This window comes from Mytilus galloprovincialis, chromosome 11 (assembly GCF_965363235.1).
Source record: "Mytilus galloprovincialis chromosome 11, xbMytGall1.hap1.1, whole genome shotgun sequence".
Classification (NCBI taxonomy): Eukaryota; Metazoa; Mollusca; class Bivalvia; order Mytilida; family Mytilidae; genus Mytilus; species Mytilus galloprovincialis.
This window is the reverse complement of record NC_134848.1, coordinates 85,992,772-86,014,998: the sequence shown is the minus strand read 5'-3', so window position 1 is coordinate 86,014,998 and position 22,227 is coordinate 85,992,772. Positions and strand designations below refer to the sequence as shown.

Here is a 22,227-nt window from a genome sequence, read left to right as displayed (position 1 = left end):
AAAACTTCCTAACATCTGAGTTATAAATTAGACAATTTAACCTGTCAAAGCTATGATTTGAATATTATACATTTTTTTTCTTGTAATAAAGACAGTAGCTGTGCTTACAAGTTTTAAGCAGTCAGTTCTATCAATCTTTTAGTGAATTTATATATCAGACTGGAAACTTCATACATACAACTTTTGCAAATATGGTTTTGTTTAAATACGTTTAGTTCATATAGGGCAATATGCGTAATTGTTTCTCCATAGCCGGTAATGGTAACGCTTTCTTCTGTTGCTCAGCCCATATCGTAAACTTGAATATGTATGATGGCTTGGTTCTAAGCTGAGATATTTATATATATGTGGTTAAATTTTCGGGGTACGAAGTGTGTTTCGTTTTTCCGTAAATTAGCAAACCCCGAGTATACAAAACAAAGTTGTATCATCAGCTAATTGTGATATTTTAATGCTATGTGCTTTATTATCTATAGTAACACGAAAACCTTTAATGTCTGAGGTTTGCCTCAATCGCTCGGCCATAATTTCGACTGATAAAACAAAAAGTAAAGCCGATAAAAGACACCCTTGACGAATTCCTCTAGAGTTTTCAAAAATTTCGGATACCCATCCATTATTTATAACACACGTCTGTATTCCCTTATATAATGTTGCCACCCATGCTATGAATGATTCATTAAAACCAAAATGCTTTAGAACACTTAACATAAATTCCCATTCCAAAGAATCAAAAGCTTTTGTAAAATCAACAAATATTATAGCCTCATCTATTCCGTTTGATTCTGCATAGTCCATTATATCTTGGATTTGCCGTAATTAAATCCAATAAAACGATTTTTTACATATCAGGTTTGATCTTCATTAATTAATTTAGGAAGAAGTTCTTTTAGACTCTGTACTAAAACATGAGATAGTATTTTTAAATCTACATTTAATAATGATATTGGACGATAATTGTCTAAAGATAATGGATCATTTTTCTTGAATAATAAAGAAAGAACACCTGTTCGTTGTGTATATGAAAAAAGTTTTTCCTCATGTCCCTTATTTAGAAATTTTACCAACATTGTTTTTAATTTTTTTCCAGAATGTCTTATAAAATTCTAATGTTAAACCATCTAGACCAGGTGATTCATTTAGATTCATCGTGTTAATAGCTTTAGTACATCTATAGTAACCTCCTCATCACAAATTTTAAAGTCATTTACATTTATCTCCCTTTCCATAATAGTATCACCTACATATGTATGCAGTAGATCTTTATCTGGAGCCGTGGTTGAATATAATATTTTATGATAGTTTTTAATCATTTCTAAAATTTGTTCTTGATTTGTTGTTACCTCGTTATTTTCATTTCTGAGTTTGTTAATAAATTTTTTGACTTGTCGCAATGTTTCTAATCCCAGAAAATCAAAAAAAATATTCTTTTCCCCTAGTTCTATCCATTTCTCCCTTGATCTAATTTGAGCCCCCTTTGCTTTATATTCATAAATTGTGTCTAATTGTAATTCTAATTGTTTTATATTATTTGTTAGTGTTTCATCTTCTTTTAATTGCTTATCCCTGGTTGTCATTAAGTGTTCTAATTCGCTTTCTAATTTTCTTGTTGTCTCCCTTGATAACTTCGATTTTCTTTTACAGTATAGAATAGATTTGTCTCTAATTTCAATTTTTAGATTGTCCCATAAAAAACGGATATCGCTACTGTCATTATTGATTATACGATTTTCGAACTGATTTATTACTCTGTTGATTGTGTTTTTATATTCAAAAAGATAGAATTATCTAGTTTCCAGTATCCATTCCCTCTTTCTGAATCCCCTGTCTTAAAGTTTAAAACTATCCCTTGATGGTCAGTCACTTTAATCAGTGCCGGTTTAATTTTACAATGTTCAACGAGAGACTGAAATTCTTTTGCAATAAAAATTAAATCTATCCTACTAGCTTGTGTCTTATCCTTTCTTCTCCATGTAAACTGTTGTGTGCTTTTGTGTAAAATACGCCAAATATCTATAAAATTATGATTTTTCAAAAGACCTTTTAAACTATTAACAGACTCTGAAAATTTCGTATTTTTATTTAAGCTTTTCCTATCTAAAGTCATCAATGCTTCATTGAAATCACCGGCAACGAGAGTAATGCCTATAGCATTTTCTTTTATAAAATTGTTTACTTTTTTAAAGAAAGAATTTCTATCGGTTCTATAATTTGGCGCGTAAAGACAAACTAAAGACAATATTACATTGTCCATTTTCATATTTAATAAAATAAGTCTTCCGTCATTATCGCAGAATTTATTAATAACCTCAATGTCTGCATGCTTGTTTATACCTATTGCTACCCCCTACTTGCCGTAGTTCCATGACTGCAGTGAACATTAAAATCCGTTTCTTTGTCAATTCATTCATGATAGGTTTTAGTTTATATTACATAACAAAGATAACAGGTAACACCTGTATTGCTTAGATACTTTGAAAAAGCATATCTGCTATTTCAGAAGCTACGTAACATCCCTTTGCATAATGCAGTTATATAAAATTCCAGCCTTTTTTTAAGTTCTAAGTGATCTCTTATTTAAATGATAATGAAACTTACAAAAGTTTTAAATCTAGCTTTTTTAAACTAGATGATACTCAAAGTCTCCACAAAAATAGATTTAATAGTATGAATGGACAAGAATCAGCTTGCACAGACAATTTAGTGTGTAATTGATGTGAACAGGTTAATAACATATTCTGAACAATATTTTTATAGACTGGGTACTACTTAGTTGACTGCAAGAGATTTGTCTGCACATTACGGCAGTTACCGAGCAGGTTAGCTTTTAATATCATATTAACGAACCCAAAAAACGTGTCATGAGTTAACTATGACCAACTAAGTTAACTTGCAGAACAGGCCATCACCAAACCCATTTGTGCAAATAATATCTGTAGAATATACGACACAATTTAAATCATCAAATTGAAATCTACACCACTTTATGAACTAAAAATTTTGAAAACAACACGTTTTATAACTTCTTGCGCTTTTCTGGATTTACATTCATCAATAGCGTTCAAAGCCAAAGATTTGAAATCCGAGGATGTATACGTACATGTACTATTACCATTGAAAAGCTATATGTCAAAAACACCGTAATTAATAAACCAAATTCATCTACAGCCAACTTTGCCTAAGGTGGTTGAAACATTAGTTTCTTAATAATTTCAAACTTAATGAACGGACAATTTCAGTACAGTTTGTTTAATCATGTCAGTATCGAAATACTGACTACTGAGCTGCTTAAACCCTCGGGGACTGATGGTCCATCAGCAGAGATCGACTAAGTGATATAAAAAACAACACGTTTAATAATTGCTTGCGTCCGAAGCACTTTTCTGGATTTATCTTCATAGAATATACGACACAATTTAAAGGTACAGGCATCAATTTGAAATCTATACCACGTGATGACCTGAAAACTTTAGTTACCATTTAAATATGAAGAATTGTGTGTTTAAAAAACAAAATGACATAACCAGTACTCTACTAACAAACAGGATTCAGGCTGACGTTTCATATTTGCTAAATAAAAACATATTCAGTTTAATCTATGATACTAGGATACGTAAAACAAAAATAATCTACCAACCTATGTCGCCATTCCGATAATAATAATTATAAAACATAATAGACAATCGCTACCTTTACTGTTTCACCATTAACTATAACCACATCTTGAAATGATCGGCCATTTTGTCACAAAGTTGTCTTCAGGAAACACTTACACCTAAACAAAGGAAATGTTTTTATACATAATTATAAGTTGTTTTAAACAAATAGTTCGTATAGTTATTGTTTACATCAGTTTTGTTTTATTTATAATATTTTGAGCTGACATGTAACCATTTTTCCTCTTTGAGTAATCTATCATAAATGTCCATATTGATATCAATGTTCGTTAAAACTTTAATGATAATAAGGTGTATATCTTACTTAAAACATTGTTTAGCACGTCAAAAAATGTGATAAAATGCAAGCAAATACAAGATTTATATTCAACAAGTGTAAAAATTGTTTTGTAAATAAACTCTCTTCACATTACTATTTATCCTCTATGTTGGCAGGTACGTATTGTTTATTCTTTAGTTTTCTATGTTGTGTCATGTGTACTATTGTTTCTCTTTTTTTTCTTTTTCATTTTTAGTCATGGCGTTGTCAGTTTGATTTATATTTATGAGTTTGACTGTCCCTTTGGTATCTTTCGTCCCACTTTGTCCCCTTTGAACAATCAAAACCAAGGAGTAAGCAAAGACTTACACAACCAAAGGACATTTACATCAACATTTATAAATAACACAAATTCCACTAAAAACCGGGAATGTATATTCTTAATTAAAACAACTAAGAAAGTGAAATCGTTAAAAGTGATTATGTTGTTTCAAACTTTGGATTAAAATCAAATGTTTATTCAGATAAATTCGATTTAAGTGTGGATTACAAAGATTACAAAGAATTATTAGCATTAGCAGGAAATTTAAATAATGGCAAGTTTTATATACATTGTATATTGTATTGCAAAATGTAGCACTTTTTTAAATATTTGTTTCATGTTGGTTTTTATTTCTTACTAGGTGAATGAAAAAAAAAAGGAAAACAGGAGATTACAGGTTCACATTGAACAATTTCGAGCGTACTGCATTCGATTTTATTTCAAAAATATAATTAATATGAAGAAATGAAGAGATACCAACGTGCACTAATTTTGAAGTATTTTGTTCCTCGGAAATTTCAAGGGACTGTTGTTTCACAACATGGTACCTCTTATTTTGTTTATTTATGTTTTGATGTCACTTGTACTGGTTTTGTTTCGATGTTACAGAAGCATAATTTTGTCACTCGATTTCGTTTTGCTAAAAATAAAAACTCTTTCATGTTTTCTAGTATAACTTAAAACGATCACGAACAAAATGCCAATCGGCGACACGTTTGATTTCTTTAACAGATAACATGCGGCGACGTCTTTCTTCATTCTGCTCCCATATTCATCGTCGGTCGTATGCAACGTGTTGCATCATAATCATACTCAAGTAATTTTATCAGAATCAAAATATACCACCTTATAAAATAAACGCCGAAACATTTGTTTTTTAGTAAAATCACAAAAATACTGATCTCCAAGGAAAGTTAACGAACAATCCCATATCAAACGGCAAAATCAAAAGCCCAAACACATCAAACAATTGGGTAACAAAGGTAACATTTCTTGAAACAAAAAATAGTAGAAGGAATTACAATAGCGACTAATTTTGCACCACTTATTGCGGACCTTCTTCTGTGTTGTAACGAGTTACAAAATTAATTATGATAAAAATCAGCAAAGACCCGTACAATCATCATCTGATACAAAAATGAAATAACACCTTTAGATATTTAGATGATATATTGGCTTTCAATAAAAACGACTTCAATATTTACACTAAAGAGGTTCTCCCGGCTGAACTGACTTTAGATAAAACTAATAATGACAATGAACAATGCTCTTTCCTGGATCTTGATATCTATATTCTATACGGGAAGCTTAATACAAACATGTTCCATGTATCTCAATTGTTCGAATCGCTCGTGTATATAACAACGTATTTAATTTGAACGAAAGGAATAGCTGTTTTACAGAAAAAAATACACCAGTGTTTTCTTTATCATAAACTTGTCAAAACATAACTTAATTTTATCATCGGTGCAAGGGCATTGTTGGAAAATAGAAATAAATTTGTAAACATTTTATACTTTCAGCTTTCCTGGATCTGACTCAGTGATTGAATTCATTAAAAAAAACACCATTCAATATGGAAATGAATTTATTGTGAAATTTAGGAAACACAGAAAATGATTAGATAAAAATTCCAAAAAATACTCCTGACAAAATTCTATAGTTATAGAACAAAACTTTTTGAAAATGAATTAAATCTTACAGGACAAAAAAAACCAAACAATCTCTTACACTAGAAAAGAATATATTGTTTAAAAGTAACGCTTTTCACATGGCAAACATCTGCTGGGACCTCTGGCTTCTAATAATAAAATACTTTTTATAATAAAATCCTTGGTACTTTTGTATACATTTGTACCTAAACTAGTCTTATCCACATCACCATCTGTCATACTTCAATATTATAAATTGTTAAGCATTATACTATTTTCATTGGGTATTTCGATCTTTTATTTCAAATTATATTCAACGTATTCGTAGCATTATTTCAATTTTACGTATATTGCCGCTTTGTGTCTATTCATATGTATATTGGTGGTCAATAAAAAAATAATCTTGCTTAATTTATATTTATGACGTCATGATGTCGAACATAACAACCACAGAGGAGGTTTGTCACTAGATATTTCAAGAATTTGCAGATGCTAAATAAACAAAAAAAAGTCATGAAACAAGCATTGAAGTTGTTAAAAAGAATAAATATTTTCATTAACATGTTATAATTCTGGCAAAATACAATTAAAAAATATACAGAAAGGACATTAAACGCCATTTTCCTATATCATTTTAAAAATTATTTACATATATTGAATATATGTATTAAGAACTTAGTTCTCGGTCAAATAATCTGTACAGGTCCATAAAATACTTAATGACTCGTCAAAAAAACATAATTGATAAATATTGATTTTTTAAGTATACAAATAATGAGATGTGTTATGATTGCCAATTAGACAACTATCCAACAAAGTTCAAATGAAGCGGATGTCAACAATTTTAGGTAGCCGTACGGCCTTCAAAATTGAGAAAAACCCATACCGTATAGTCGGCAATAAAAGGCCCGACATATAAAATACGAAACAACTCAATTGAGAAAATTAACAGCCTGAATTATTACAAAACGACCACACAACAAAAAGACAATAAGTGCAAATATATGAGTTCTCGCAGTTAATAAAAGCTTATTTAAAGAAAATACCAACTAATCAAAAATAATTATGTATCTAAGACTAGAATACTTACACGATTTAACAAATGTTATTAAATTTGTCCGTATAAAAATAATGAAATTATTTAGAAACTAAGGTTTCAACTCCCTCAGACAAATTTGGCTTTAGATTAATTTGGCTATTTATTTTATGTGTTTTTGACATATAGCGCTACAACGGTTTCGGTACTTATACATCTCCGGATTTCAAATGTTTTGCTTAAGGCTTTCCTGATGCAGGTAGACCGAGGAAAGCGTTTCGGACGCAAGGAATTAATAAACGTGTTGTTTTTATTTATTTACATCACTGGTTTGATACCTCAGCTGGTGGTCTATCAGTCCCCGAGGGTATAATCAGCTCAGTTGCCAGTATTTCGGTACTGACATGATTTTGCAAACTTTACTAAATTTCTTCCGTATATAAATAATGAAATTATTAAGATACTAAGGTCTCAACTCCCTCAGGCAATTTTGGCTATAGATTAAATTTGGTATTCATTTGAGGTATGTTTGACATATAGCTCTTCAACGATTGAACGACACATTTGTGTGACGTATAAACATTTCTGACGACAGACATTCAAATCAATCAATGTATTAGTAGATAGTAGATGTGTTTGTGTTCTGTTAAATTGTTCCTTTTAAAATTGTTAAACGATAATGACTGATGTACCCATATTTAGACTATTTTATTTATTGTGTCTGTTTAATTAACGCATCAATGTAAATATAACGGAATTTGATGAGACTGTTATTAAAGTGAGAGGGTAAGCGCTATAGAACCAGGTTTAAAACACCATTTTCTACATTTAAAATGCCTGTACCAAGTAAGGAATATGACAGTTCCTGTCCATTCGTTTTTTATGCGTTTTGTTATTTGATTTTGCCATGTGATTATGGACTTTCCGAATTGATTTTCCTCTAAGTTCAGTATTTTTGTGATTTTACTGTTTTCGGTACTTATCCATCTTCGGATTTCAATATTTGGCTTTGAGCGTTCCTGATGAAGATAACTCTAGAAAAGCGCTTCAGACGAAAGAAATTATTAAACGTGTTGTTTTCAATTTTTTATATCAATCAGTACACATCCAACTTAAAATTGATTTAGTGTAAAGACATGGCCATCTGCAAACGAACTAAAAGTATCGACATAATCAAACGCAAATGTTAAGCGGGTATTCATGTGTAGCGTAAGGTAGGTATGTGTTTAGGGAGGTTTGTCTTTGTTTATTGAAATAGGTTTATGTTAAAGAAGAAGAAAAAGGCCTGTGTTGAAGCGGTTCTGACTGTGTGAAGAGGGGTAGACCTGTGTTTAGGAGATACTCATTTATCAAAAGAGATTTGTCTTGTGTTAATACATTCATGGGAAAGTCACCATCTTAAATTTGAAATTAAAAATCACGATATAATGGATAGCGTATTTGAATAGTTTTGGAAACAAAAGGAGTCAGTTCACCGGCATGAAAACAGTTCAGCAAAACCTTAGAGCAAATATATTTTTAAGACAATTCATAAGATAATTGAATACTTAAAAAAAAAAAAGATAATTGAATACTTTTATATTGAAACTAGTTGTGCTTATTTCATAAATATAGTAACACAGCTATATTTTGTGCAATTTCAATTTCATCTTTGAACACATTCGGGGTCCATGAAGAGATGAAAATAAGTCTGAAATGTGTGTTCCAATTGGAATAGTTATCATATATTAATTTTAGTTGCAGAATGAAAACAACATTTGGTCAACATCATAAAATATATCAACTTTTTTATATGCGGCAAAAAACAATGGAAGGGCTTGTCATTACCACGCCCTTTCCAAGTTTCTCAGCCTCATAAGGCAAAGTGTATATTTTTGTTACATTGACCGAATATTGTATATATCTAATCGAAAATGACTCTTCCTTGAAAGAAATTTTTCCATCACCTCCTGTTATTGCCTATCGCAGACCCAAAAGTCTCAAAGACATACTTGTGACATCAAAAGTAAAGAAACAAGAAACTTCTAAATTTGGGTGTTACAAACAATGTGGAAGAAGCAACTGTAAGTGCTTTAAAACCGCCAACACTGACCACTCTTTCAGCAGCACAGTAACAAAGCAGCGATACAACATCTATGTAACATCTAATTGCAAAACGGAAAATAGTATTTATATTCTTACTTGTGGAACTTGCCAGCTGCAGTATGTTGGTGAAACAGAAAATAAATTCAATATCAGACTTAACAATCACCGGTCGTTTTATACAAAAGAAAGAAACTGTCCAATTACGAGACACCTCTTAAGAACAGGACATACTTTTGATAATATCACCTTTCAAATAACTGAAGTGAAACAAAATTGGGACTCCGAAATGAGAAAAGTTATATAATTCAATTTAGTAACTGCATCAGTTTATTTACAAATTGATCCACACCTAGATAGATTGAATGTGGATTGTTGCTATTTTTAGACACTTAAAACTATTTTCACAGGCAACACGCATTACACATCTTATTTTGTGTAATCTGTTCATATCTATTTCCTTGCACGATCATGGAAAACAAAACATATTTCAATAAATAAAGAAGTTTAACGAAAAAGAAAATACAGCTTGAACATCATGCTTCTAATCTTAAATCGTACATAGATAACAACACAATACCAAAAGGTTTAAATCAAATTGACGCCTCAGTCACAGACAGCAGATTTATGAAACGTTGGGACGATATTTTATTCAATTGTTCATTCCGACTTCTTCAACTCTTACTCTCCTTTTCTATCTACGGCTACAACCAAATTAATTCGGAGATAAATGAAACTTATATAAAAACAAATCTGTCTGTTACTTCAGAAGACATGAGCACAATTCAAAGAAGACTACTCGACATTCAAAGAATAGAAAAACAAAATTAACAAAATCAAAGCTAAACAGAATGAAAAATTCAAACGAGACCGTTTAAACCAACAAAGTTCCGTTTTTGAAGAAGATCCAATTTTAAACTTGTTAGAAGAGAGTAAATCAAAACGACCGAGGAAAAGACGTTTTAAAAAACAGAAACACGCAGTTCAAGATAAGGTAGTTGTAAATCTGTCATCAATAGAACTAACTACCTCTGAAGAAAAACTATTGAATAAAGGCCTTAATTTCTGTCCAGCTCCAGCAACCGTCAACAAATTACAACTTGAGACAGATGTAAAAGTATTTGCCATGCGTCTTCGGTTGAAAGAACATTTCAATAGACAACAGAATTTTTTTTTAAAAGAAGCCGGAATGAATGAATCTGATTATGAGAGTGATGAAGGAGACATATGAATCCCAAAATTTAAAAAGAAAATTACATGGAATCCCCCTAAAAGCAAAAACGACAATTTGGAATCATTTATTACATCAATCAAAGCTGAAGTCAGATCTTCAATCAGTGGTTAACAAGTCAGAAATATTTCAATGTCAGAAAGTCAAGCCATGATAAACTTAAAAGACCGTGACGAAATTGTTATCAAACAACATGACACAGGAAGTGCCGTTGTGGTGATTAACAAGGCAAACTACATCGAAGAAGGAAATCATCAACTCTCAAACGCTAAATTTTATAAAGAACTAACATGTGATCCAACCAAAGAAATCAGCAAAATTAGTAATGACGTCCTCTCAGAAATGAATAAAGATAAACAAATTGATGACGATACGTACGATTATCTACGCCCAGACGAAACGTGCACAGCCAGTCGATTTTACTTACTTCCTAAACTCCACAAAGAAGGGATTCCAGGGAGACCTATAGTATCAGCTAATGGCCATCCCACCGAAAAAAAATCAGAATTTGTTGACTACCACTTCAGACCACATGTTAAACAACTACCATCTCATATTCAAAACACCAGTTCCTTTCTCCAAAAAGCTGTCACCCGAAACACTGCTCCAGGAATATACCTTACAGTCAAGCCATCAGACTAAAGCGAATTTGCTTCTCGGAATCCAAACTTAACTATCGATTGGGACAACTTAAAACACAGCTGAAATTATGAGGATATAAAACCATAACATCACAGAAGCTTTTGATAAAGCCAAAGATCGAGCTAGCCTCATGGAATACAAAGATAAGACGACCCGTGCAGATAGAATTCCGTTTGTTGTAACCTTCCATCCCGATTTGAAAAATATTTCATCTTCTATCCGAAAGCACTGGCGTCTAATCGAAAATGACTCTTCCTTGAAAGAAATTTTTCCATTACCTCCTGTTATTGCCTATTGCAGACCCAAAATATCAAAGACATACTTGTTTGTTTATTCTTTGGTTTTCTATGTTGTGTCGTGTGTACTTATGTTTTTCTGTTTTTCTTTTAATTTTTAGCCTTGGCGTTGTCAGTTTGTTTTAGATTTATGAGTTTGACTGTCCCTTTAGTATCTTTTGTCCCTCTTTTCTGACATCGAAAGTAAAGAAACAAGAAACTTCTAAATTTAGGTGTTACAAACAATGTGGTAGAAGCAACTGTAAGTGCTGTAAAGCCGCCAACACTGACCACTCTTTCAGCAGCACAGCAACAAAGCAGCGATACAACATCTATGTAACATCTAATTGCAAAACGGAAAATAGTATTTATATTCTTACTTGTGGAACTTGCAAGCTGCAGTATGTTGGTGAAATAGAAAATAAATTCAATATCAGACTTAACAATCACCGGTCGTTTTATACAAAAGAAAGAAATTGTCCAATTACGAGACACCTCTTAAGAACAGGACATACTTTTGATAATATCACCTTTCAAATAACTGAGGTAAACCAAAATTGGGACTCCGAAATGAGAAAGCAGAGAGAAAGGTTCTGGATGCATCAGCTACGTACTCTTGAACCTGATGGACTTAATGAGAGGGATGAAAAACAGTTCTACCCGAAACCAAGGGAATAAATCATGAATTCTAATTCTGTTTAACTAAAACAACTTTTTGTTTTAATTTTGATAAAAATGTTTATGTACAATAAACGGCAAATATTTGTTTTAGACAGATCATCAATCAATAAAGCTACAAAGATAGTTTTGACATGCATCCGATTTCACCTAGATAGATGCACACGCCCGATGAAGCTCATTTGTTTAGCGAAATATTGCGTGAATAATATATAAAATATAAAACCCAATTTTATAACACTCATTAGTGTGTTTAAGTTACATTCTTAGATACTTATATATATACATATATGAGAGACACAATTCCTTTGTACATCGAAATGTTCTATTTTATAATCAATTTGAAACAGATTTTTTAATATGAGAGTCAAACATGTTCCTATTATATTCCTTAACAATCTGGACAGGTTAATAAGTTCTTCGAAAATACATAATTGTTTAACAACTAAAGTTAACAGACAAAAGAAATTAAACCACATTCTAATATGCTTGGTCATAACCCTTATTCGAAAAAGGGGATGTTGATACTCTTTCCAAATGGTCATTGATACAAACAATAATCAAACAACTAAATGAATCTTTTGACATTCATGATACATCTATAATCACAGACCCTATTTTTGTTAAAACCCTGTTCTTCATCATTTATCAATATGGTATTGTCACCGCAGAAATAGAACAGAACAGCTTAGTTAAAATGTGTGTAAATGAACGAAAACAAATATGTAACACATAAACAAACAACAACCACTGAATTACAGGCTCCTGACTTGTGACAGACACATACATAAATAATGTGGCGGGGTTAAACATGTTAGCGGGATCCCAACCCTCCCCTAACCTGGGACAGTGGTATACCAGTACAACATAAGAACGAACTATAAAAATTAGTTGAATAAGGCTTAACTCATCAGATAGACAAAAAATACAGGTGGACGTGGCCGGGTACTTATACATCCCGACACAAAATGACACAATGAACAGAGAGTACTCGTAGTTATCTGACAGCTAGTTCAAAGCCACTAACAACTAATAAAAAAATAATGCCTCTAAGACAACACTTAATCCGTACACATCCAACATACAATGGATTTAGTGTAAAGACGTCATAAACAGCCAGAGAAGAACATGACCTTGTGCAATGCCAAGTTACAGGTATCGACAGATTGTAGATTCATGAAAATGTATATGTATATAACATACTAGAAATATTTAGTTAGCTTTTAATCTACTGATAACAAAATCAATGTTTATACCAATAAAAAAAATATTCAATGATCTTATAACAGTGTTGAATAGGTAACCTTTTAGAATAAGTTTATTTAAAGGAGTAACAAGTTTACATGGATCATTTCTAAATTTCCGGGCACGGTTAACAACATTTCCGTAAAAATGAGGATGTGCTATCCGGTTTGAAATAAGTTTTCTACAGGGACAACCAAACTTCAAAACCAAATCTTTATATCTATGGAAAAATTTAGTAAAGGTTTTAAGTAATTTATGGTAACGATATCCCTGGTTTAATAATTTACCAGTAATACATAGGTTGCGTTCGTTATATTTAAAAACGTCACAATAGACACGGGCATATCGAACAAGTTGTGAAATATAAACACCGTAGGATGGTGCCAAAGGACCATCACCATCTAAAAATGGAAAATTAACAATAGGGAACGAAAAATCGTCTCTTTTGTAGTAAATTTTAGTGTGTAGTTTCCCGTTTAAAACCGAAATATCTAAATCCAGGAAAGGACAGTTATTACCGAATACATTTGATTTATTTAAAGTAAGTTCCTTGGGATATATTTGAGCAGTGTATTGAGAAAATTCTTGATTATTTAACGAAAAAATATCATGAAGATAACGGTAAGTGTTGTTGAATTGATCAATTAAATGCAATTTCGACGGGTCTTTACTAAGTTAAGTCATAAACTGTGACTCGTAACAGTACAAAAACAAGTCTGCTATTAAAGAAGCACAATTAGTGCTACATGTATTTAGTCAGACGTCAGTCGCTACTCTATATACCCTATCTTTTGTGTTTTTTTGGGTGTATCTTTAGCCGTATATATCTATAATTTTTACTTAATTGAATTTATTGTATGCTTATTAATATTCTAAACGCAAGTTTTTGCTCCTTTCTAATATAATCCACCATCCAAAAAACTAAACCCATAACGGGAGAGATTATGCCGGATATTCATGTTATGCGCACATAATCTTTCAATTAGTGCAATTGAAGTCTGGAGCTGGCATTTCAGTTTACTGCTAGTAGTCTGTTGTCCTTTATATATTATTGAAATTTTGTTTATTTTCTTTTGGTACATCATCTTTTAAAATCAGACTCGGACTTCTCTTAAAGTGAATTTTATTGGTAATATTGTTATGCGTTTACTTATCTGAATTTGCTAGAGGTAAAAGGGGAGGGTTGAGATCTCGCAAACTTGATTAAACCGCCGCATTTTTGCCCCTGACCCAAATCAGGAGCCTCTGGCCTTTGTTTGTCTTGTATTTTTTTTTAATTCATCACTTTACTCATGTAGAGCAGAATCTGTTTACCGATATGGAGCACCTGATATCACCCCTAGTTTTTGGCGGATTTCGTGTTGCTTATTCTTTAGTTTTCTATGTTGTGTCAAGTGTGCTATTCAGGTATTTCATATCCAATTTTTTATGGTAATATTCTTTACAAATCACAAAAATGGGTTGGGTGGTCGTTTTTGTCGAGCGTGTATGTTTTTATCATGTTTATGGATTTCCCTTTTTCAATTTACCTTAAGGTTTGATACTTTTGTTCTACTTTTTATAAAACATTAAGAATGTTTAAAAAAGCTAAACAACATTTGTTTCACAATAAGAATGGCCAACGCAGATTTTTTTTGTTTGGGAAGGGGTATCTTTGATGTTTCTTATAATCTAGTATGACAGTAGTTAAAATATCATAACTCAATTAGAAAGAGACAAAAATAGGTGACAAAACTAAAACTAAGGGAATCATATGATATACAGGGTAAACTTATCCTCGACAAGTACGAATTAATCTGCCGCCATGATAATTATCACACTCATTCATAATTCTACAATTCAGAATAGAAAAGTTTAGACGACCATGCTGGTATGCTATACGACCTTGACTTGGCATCCATACATCGTATTGGTCAACCAATTCATTATGTGGTCGTTTTAACTATGTAGTGTCGGTTTGGTCTGCTGGAGTGCGGTAATGAATTCAAACCATACAAATGACAAAAAGTGAAGTAGCAAAAATACCGAACTCCAAGGAAAATTCATGACGGAAAGTCCCTTATCGAATGGCAAAAGCTGAAACACATCAAACTAATGGAAAACAACTGTCATACCCTGACTTGGTTCAGGCATTTCCTTATGAAGAAAATGGTGGATTAATCCCAGATTTGTTCTCTCTTAAATGACTCATGACTTTTGAACAGCGGTATACTACGATTGCCTTTAGTCATATCCAAATGTGTTTGACTCCAATATAAATTTGTCATCCCAAAGGTCGGTGTTGCTTTATGACACTGGCCCCTACAAATAGCCCATAGTGCTGCAAGTGGCGTTTAATTTGAATTGTTCGAAAAACTAGGGATTATCTTATCCCAGGCATAGATTGCCTTAGCCTTATTTAGCACAGCTTTTGACACTTTTTATTTTAACATACGAAATTATCTCAAACTTGCCTATCCAAGTGTTAAAATAATGTCACCTTATCAAATGGGCCCATGTGTGTAATCTATTTCAGGTAAGCAGTAATAGTAGTTTTCATATCGTTAACTTGATATATTTGATTGTTCGTTTGAGGCTAAGCCTTTCGGAGCAACTGATCAACTGGTTTGTAGTGTTCAATGTTGTTTTCTTGTGTACAGTTGTTTGCCTTTTTGTCTTTTTATTTTTTGTCGTGGACTACTATCGACTTTTGAGTTCGGATGTCCCTTTGGTTTCTGTTGTCTCTTTCTCAAGAGACTTTCACATAATAAAGTGGTTAAATATTTGGTATACGGTATAAGGCTTATATTTTTCGTAATTTAAATTCAAAATCACAAAATTGGAAAATATCGATTAAGTATTAAAATCGTTAGCCATGTTTTATAATGAGTTATCATGGATTTAATTCGTCATAAATCTTAAATGATTTGCATATTAGGAAGAACGTTGATATAATTGGTCGAGGGAACTTCTGATAATTGACCATCGTTGATTTTGACGTTGGTAATTTGTCGATGGACGACGTTGACCAAACTTCTCTTCTAAACCAATGTTATAAAAAATGACGGCGATCTTAACACCGACGTTACCAAATTTATTCTCACTGCACGCTTATCGTTGAATAAAATAATACACAAAAACATTCGATTGAATAATAAAAAGAGTTTTTGCAATTTATTTTGTATCAGATAGCAGATTTTATTGATTAAATATTGTTGCGTTAACCAACAAATATATCCACTCGCCAGACCTAATCAATTACATAAATATACCAGTACAATTTACGTGTGTTACGTGTGATAAAAGTAACGAGTGTGAAAAAAATATTCTTTATCTTCAATTCTAAACGCCTTTGTAAAGGAATTATTGGTGTATAAACTGGACCAAGTCACTCACAAACATATCATAAAAGTCCTTCTTTTTTGTTTGTCAGAAATTTGTCGAGTTTATAAACCAATAAAAAAAGGCGTTCAATCCTTTATTAACTAATCTGTAGCATAATTAATCACACCGTGTTGTAATTCGTGAGCGTTGAATAAAAAGACTGTAATTTTAAGCAGGACCAAAATTGACTCGAGATTTCAAATATTAGCTAGCATCTATCTTTTAACCATTGAAATAAAAATAAATGTCAACTGCATGAAAGTAAAGCTTTGATAGTACAACCTGAACGTATAAATAATTCCAGCTACTTGTGTGATCGTACACATTTGATTTCTTTATGACGGTTTGTGAGATGGAATGTTGACTTTGTACATTTTTATTTTATTGGTAATGCTTATCATTCGTCAGTTTTAGATGCATCGTCGGCCATAAACAAAACCTTTACACCACGATTGACGTTCCTGGTACATAATAGTACATTCTCTCTAGTGTTTATATAAAACATTCTAGCTATACACATAGTACAGATAAGTTAGGATTACGCGAAATGAGGGGTGATACTTCTGCGGAGTATCTCAAATTCTGGTTCCTTTTGTCTCGAATGACTTGTTTTAAGACATGCTTGATAATGATAGAGTTTCAACTTTTTTAATCGTAAATGTATCTGATTTCTCTTACGGGTTAGAATTTTACAATTTCCCAACATCTTTTATTCTCATTTCCATAGTTATTAAAATCTCACATGCACTGGTTTTAAGTTAATGTGTCACCTTCATTTACCGAAAAGATGTAAAAGTTTCAAATCTTGGTCAGGTACAAATGATACTTGTACGTTACCATGGTTTCCTCCAAATAAAGAGTACCATGGAGACAGTGGAGGATGTACTGGTTCCCTAGTAACAGTTAGTGTCGGTGTACGACTCCAATTCTGGATTTCTGAGGTCTTCGTTGTAGGAAATGGATTTCGTGTGTTTTGTTTTTGTAGATTGTACGAATTGTCTAATCCGATGTAATTACTTTCTACGACATTTTCAATGTCACTACTGTCATCGCTAATGTCACTGTCTTGTACATATTTTTGTAGAATATTTGATTTTTGAATTTGATGTCTTCCAATATTTACATTGTTCAAAATTCTGTTCTTCGATAATTGGTCAGTTTTTTGGTCAGTTCTTCCAAAATTCGAAACAGATGATAATTTTGAAATGCTTGATGTCCGCGGCTTCTGGTTAATATTTCCTTTATTTACTGATTGTAGAAATAATGACGAGATCTCGTTCTTTGGTGATGTAATCTCGTCCTTTTGTGATGTAATCGAGTGTTTGTTACTATACAAATCAAAGGGAGAGAAGAAGTGATTAAGTATAGTTATACCAGCTTGTTTGAACGTGCCATGGCCTTGTTTGTCTGAATCGTCGTCACTGCTGTCATCAGAATGAAGGAATGTCTTAGAAATATCTTTATAACGGGTGTTGTATCCAATTTGTATGTCGGCACAATTCCAGAATTCCTCCTGGTTACCACATCCTATACAACCATGGCCGTTGCTATTAGTTCCCCAACTGTTACCTACAACAACAACACAATGTCAAGGTCATAAAAAAACAATATTTTTGTTTGCCCTAACCCTACCTACCCAAAAAAATAGCTGCCTACTCAAAATCTTACATTGTCCTGATGTGATTTTGTTCTAATCAGAAAGGCATGGAGACTTAAAACATTTGACGTTAAAGTTTCTCTTTGTCGAAAAAAATGCCTACCTACCTACTCACTGTTTCAACCTTTGGTAGGGTTTTGACAATCCAAAATATTTTTAAGTGTAGCAGAAAGGATAGCAGGGGATAATTTATATCGTATTGATCTATATAATACAAATAACATATTTTGAATCAAACATATTGGGAATACTTTCAAGGATGTTTGCTACCCTTGTTCTACAGTATTTCACAAAATACTTAAATATTTATCTTTAAAAAATCATCTAATTTATATGAAGAACGATCTTTGTTTGTCTTATTAAAACGCATCATTCAGGATTGTTAAAAGTGATAGAAGATGTTTCCACATGAGTAAACACAAAGATCATATTTAATTCGAACGGATCATTTCAAATTCATTGCTGAGAAATCTTATTTTAATAGCTGCCTCGCGAGCAATAATTGTATGGAAAGTTTAAGTAAGCTATGTTACCATGTATGTATCGTTTTAACCTATCAGACACTGTTTGCATGTTTCTACATAGTAATCGATATTTTGGACCTTTCGATAACACGTGTCGTAGAGAAGTGTTATTAACAATGTTAAGGTCTCCGGTAATAACGTGGCCAGCAGGATTATATGTGAATTGGGAACTAGCACAAGTGCAATCAGGAGGTTTAGACTTGAAGTCGTCAATATTATAAAGTTTACAGCGCCAGAACAAATAGGGAGCCACTAAAATTAGAGATAAACTATTCTTTATAAAAGTTAACAAATAAGAAATGTATTCAATGTGATGTAGAAAAATATATTATAAAAGTTATAAATTAACATCGACAAAATAATTATGACGTCCCTTATATTACATGTATTAGAGGTAAAAAAAAACACATTGTCAAAGTTAACTTCGCCAACTTCATTAATTTTCTTAAACTAGAGGTAAAAAACATTTTAAGTTGACATTTCCAGTAAAAATAATGAAGAGTCATAAATAAGAGGTAAGAAAAAACATTATTAATGCACATCTCCACAAAGAGTTCCAATATTTCTGGGTTTAAAAGTCAACAAAGACGCCTCTGGGTACGGGAATTTCTTGCTACATTAAAGACCTGTTGGTGACCTTCTGCTGTTGTATTTTCTATGGTCGGGTGGGTGTCTCATTGACACATTCCCTATTTCAATTCTCAATTTTATAAATATAAATACTGAATATGATTCATCATTAAAAAAATATATTTGTCAATTTGATGACTTCAATTAATAATAATTATGTGTCATTCTGAATATTTTTACTGACTGAAGATTTCCTTCATACGACACAAAAAGTGATTATAACATTACCTGTTCGATACCTCCACTGCAGAACACACTGTGTACATTTCATATCACGTGGTAGTAGTAAAGTCATGTGATGAACTCCACTGTCACGTGGGTAATACCGTGTTCTGTATCGTCTGCTCCCTTCCACAATTCTCAGGGGATGCCGATCAAGACATCGTTGTGATACAGCTGAATTTGGATTGTTATGGGGACATATTTTGAATTCGTAATAACCTTTGTGATAAGCTGTAAGAACTATCTTAACCGGAAGCTTCCGTTTATAAGATGGGTATTTCCGGGTTATAATCCCTCGTGCATACTTTCCCCCTGCTTCATTCTCACGTGGTCCTTGGTACGGATCTCCACACGTGCCACATTTTCCTCCGTGTAAACGCATATTCTGCAATGAAATATAGTTTAACGTTAAAAGATATATCTATGTATGATAATGTCGGTTGGACGTTTTTCCACCAAGGGTATCATTAGCCTAGGAGTCATGACTTTAGAAATAACATCCAATATTAATTAACTACACTGTTATTGGACTTAATATGATAAAAACTGCTGATGCAATATAAGGTGTAAACTCGGCCAATACAGAATAACTCGGCTAACATGGATTTTTCTGTATTGGCCGGGTTGACACAAATACAGGATTTCGGAACGTCTCTAGTTTTTATATCGAAAGTCAGGATAAACACAAACTGAAAGTAAACAGTTGTTTGGAAGACGCAGTTTTCGGTTAGTCATCATAAACATGCTGTAAAGTTCAGTTTGGCATATATTTCAGGCTAAAGACGGTCACATTAATTTAAAAAGCATTTTGAAAGCAAACGAATTATTTCAGGTTTGTGGAACGAGTAGATTATCCCAAAGTTTATCTCTTGACGACCTCGGACCTGTTTACTTTTGCTTTTTTTTTTTGTAAACTGTCATTTTTTTAAACCCGAACCAGGCATATGCAATTGCATTCCGTGCAAATCTTCGTTCTTTGGTCATTTAGCTTATGGATAGTTTTATCATTTTCAACTCCTACATTTGTTTGCATAATACATGCAATGGCAGTATCTTTCCAATAACTATTTATGTGTTGTGTCGAAATTAAAATTGTAAAATTTATAGTGACTGGAAAGGGTAGAAAAATCATCAGATGAGAAAATGATGAAGACAACTGGAAACAGCACTAGATAATTACTGTATCGTATTACTACACGGTCCTCAAGTGGTTTAAAATCAAAAACAAATGCAAAATATGTGTTTTTGTGTCTTTTAAACACAAATGATATACAGAATCAATTGCAGGATAAAGACAATAACTGTTTAGTATCTTTTAATATCAGCTCTATATTACTCGGCTCGAAACAGGTGTAATAGCTCGCTAAAAGCTCGCATACACCTTGTTTCCTAGCCTCGTACAAATACAGATGATATTTAAAGAGACTAAACAGTTATTGTCTATATATCTGTCTGAAACGACCAATATTTAAACAGAGTGTCTGTCCGATGTCAGGAGCCTCTGGCCTTTGTTAGTCATGTATGTTTTTTACTTTAAGTTTCTTGTGTATAATTCGGAGTTAAGTATGACGTCCGTTATCACTGAACTAGTCTACATATTTTTAGAGGCCAGCTGAAGGACACTTACGGGTGCGAGGATTCTCGCTACATTGAAGACCTATTGGCGGCCTTCGGCTGTTGTCTGCTCTATGGTCGTTGTCGTTTGACACATTCCCCATTTCCCTTCTCAATTTTATAATGCATGTACTAAGATTACAGCGCCAATGATGATCTTTTTGAAGACGAAAAGTATTTCTGGCTTAAAAAAATACAAGACAAAAAAATACAGAATGGAAATGGGGAGATGTGTCAAAGAGACAAAACAAATTGACCAAAATGCAGAAAACAGCCCAAAGCTACCACTGGTTCTTCAATGCCGCACTTAAATTCCACACCCGGAGACATGTTTCGACTGACCCCAAAACACACATCTGTAATAGTTCAGTGATAATAGATGTCATACTAAACTTCGGAATATATAAACTAAAATTAAAAATCATACAAAACTAACAGAGGTCAGAGGCTCCTGACATCGGACAGGAACAAACATCATTGTATCATTGTATCATTAATGAGCACTAACAGAGGTCAGAGGCTCCTGACATCGGACAGGAACAAACATCAGTGTATCATTGTATCATTAATGAGCACTAACAGAGGTCAGAGGCTCCTGACATCGGACAGGAACAAACATCATTGTATCATTGTATCATTAATGAGTACTAACAGAGGTCAGAGGCTCCTGACATCGGACAGGAACAAACATCATTGTATCATTGTATCATTAATGAGCACTAACAGAGATCAGAGGCTCCTGACATCGGACCGGAACAAACATCATTGTATCATTGTATCATTAATGAGCACTAACAGAGGTCAGAGGCTCCTGACATCGGACAGGAACAAACATCATTGTATCATTGTATCATTAATGAGCACTAAAAGAGGTCAGAGGCTCCTGACATCGGACAGGAACAAACATCATTGTATCATTGTATCATTAATGAGTACTAACAGAGGTCAGAGGCTCCTGACATCGGACAGGAACAACCATCATTATATCATTGTATCATTAATGAGCACTAACAGAGGTCAGAGTCTCCTGACATCGGACAGGAACAAACATCATTGTGTCATTGTATCATTAATGAGCACTAACAGAGGTCAGAGGCTCCTGACATCGGACAGGAACA

At 32.8% G+C, this 22,227-nt stretch overlaps 1 protein-coding gene across 1 annotated transcript; it reads right to left on the bottom strand.

Annotated features, from left to right (window-relative positions):
* Positions 1-17,099: 17,099 nt before the first annotated feature.
* Positions 17,100-19,877, bottom strand: LOC143050944 (uncharacterized). The gene is made up of 2 exons (XM_076224044.1): positions 19,502-19,877; positions 17,100-18,031 (listed from the first exon to the last, which is right to left on the bottom strand). The coding sequence occupies exons 1-2, from the start codon at positions 19,875-19,877 to the stop codon at positions 17,235-17,237; spliced, it is 1,173 nt and encodes a 390-aa protein (XP_076080159.1). The 3' UTR covers positions 17,100-17,234.
* Between the last annotated feature and the right edge of the window lie 2,350 nt (positions 19,878-22,227).

What these genes read in the sequence shown, in the direction of transcription:
- LOC143050944 (XM_076224044.1), bottom strand. Translation starts at nt 19,877, where the DNA reads ATGCGTTTACACGGAGGAAAATGTGGCACGTGTGGAGATCCGTACCAA. An exon ending in GCAGTGGAGGTATCGAACAG is followed by an intron (nt 18,032 to 19,501) that starts GTAATGTTATAA and finishes TTGTTGTTGTAG; the next exon opens with GTAACAGTTGGGGAACTAAT.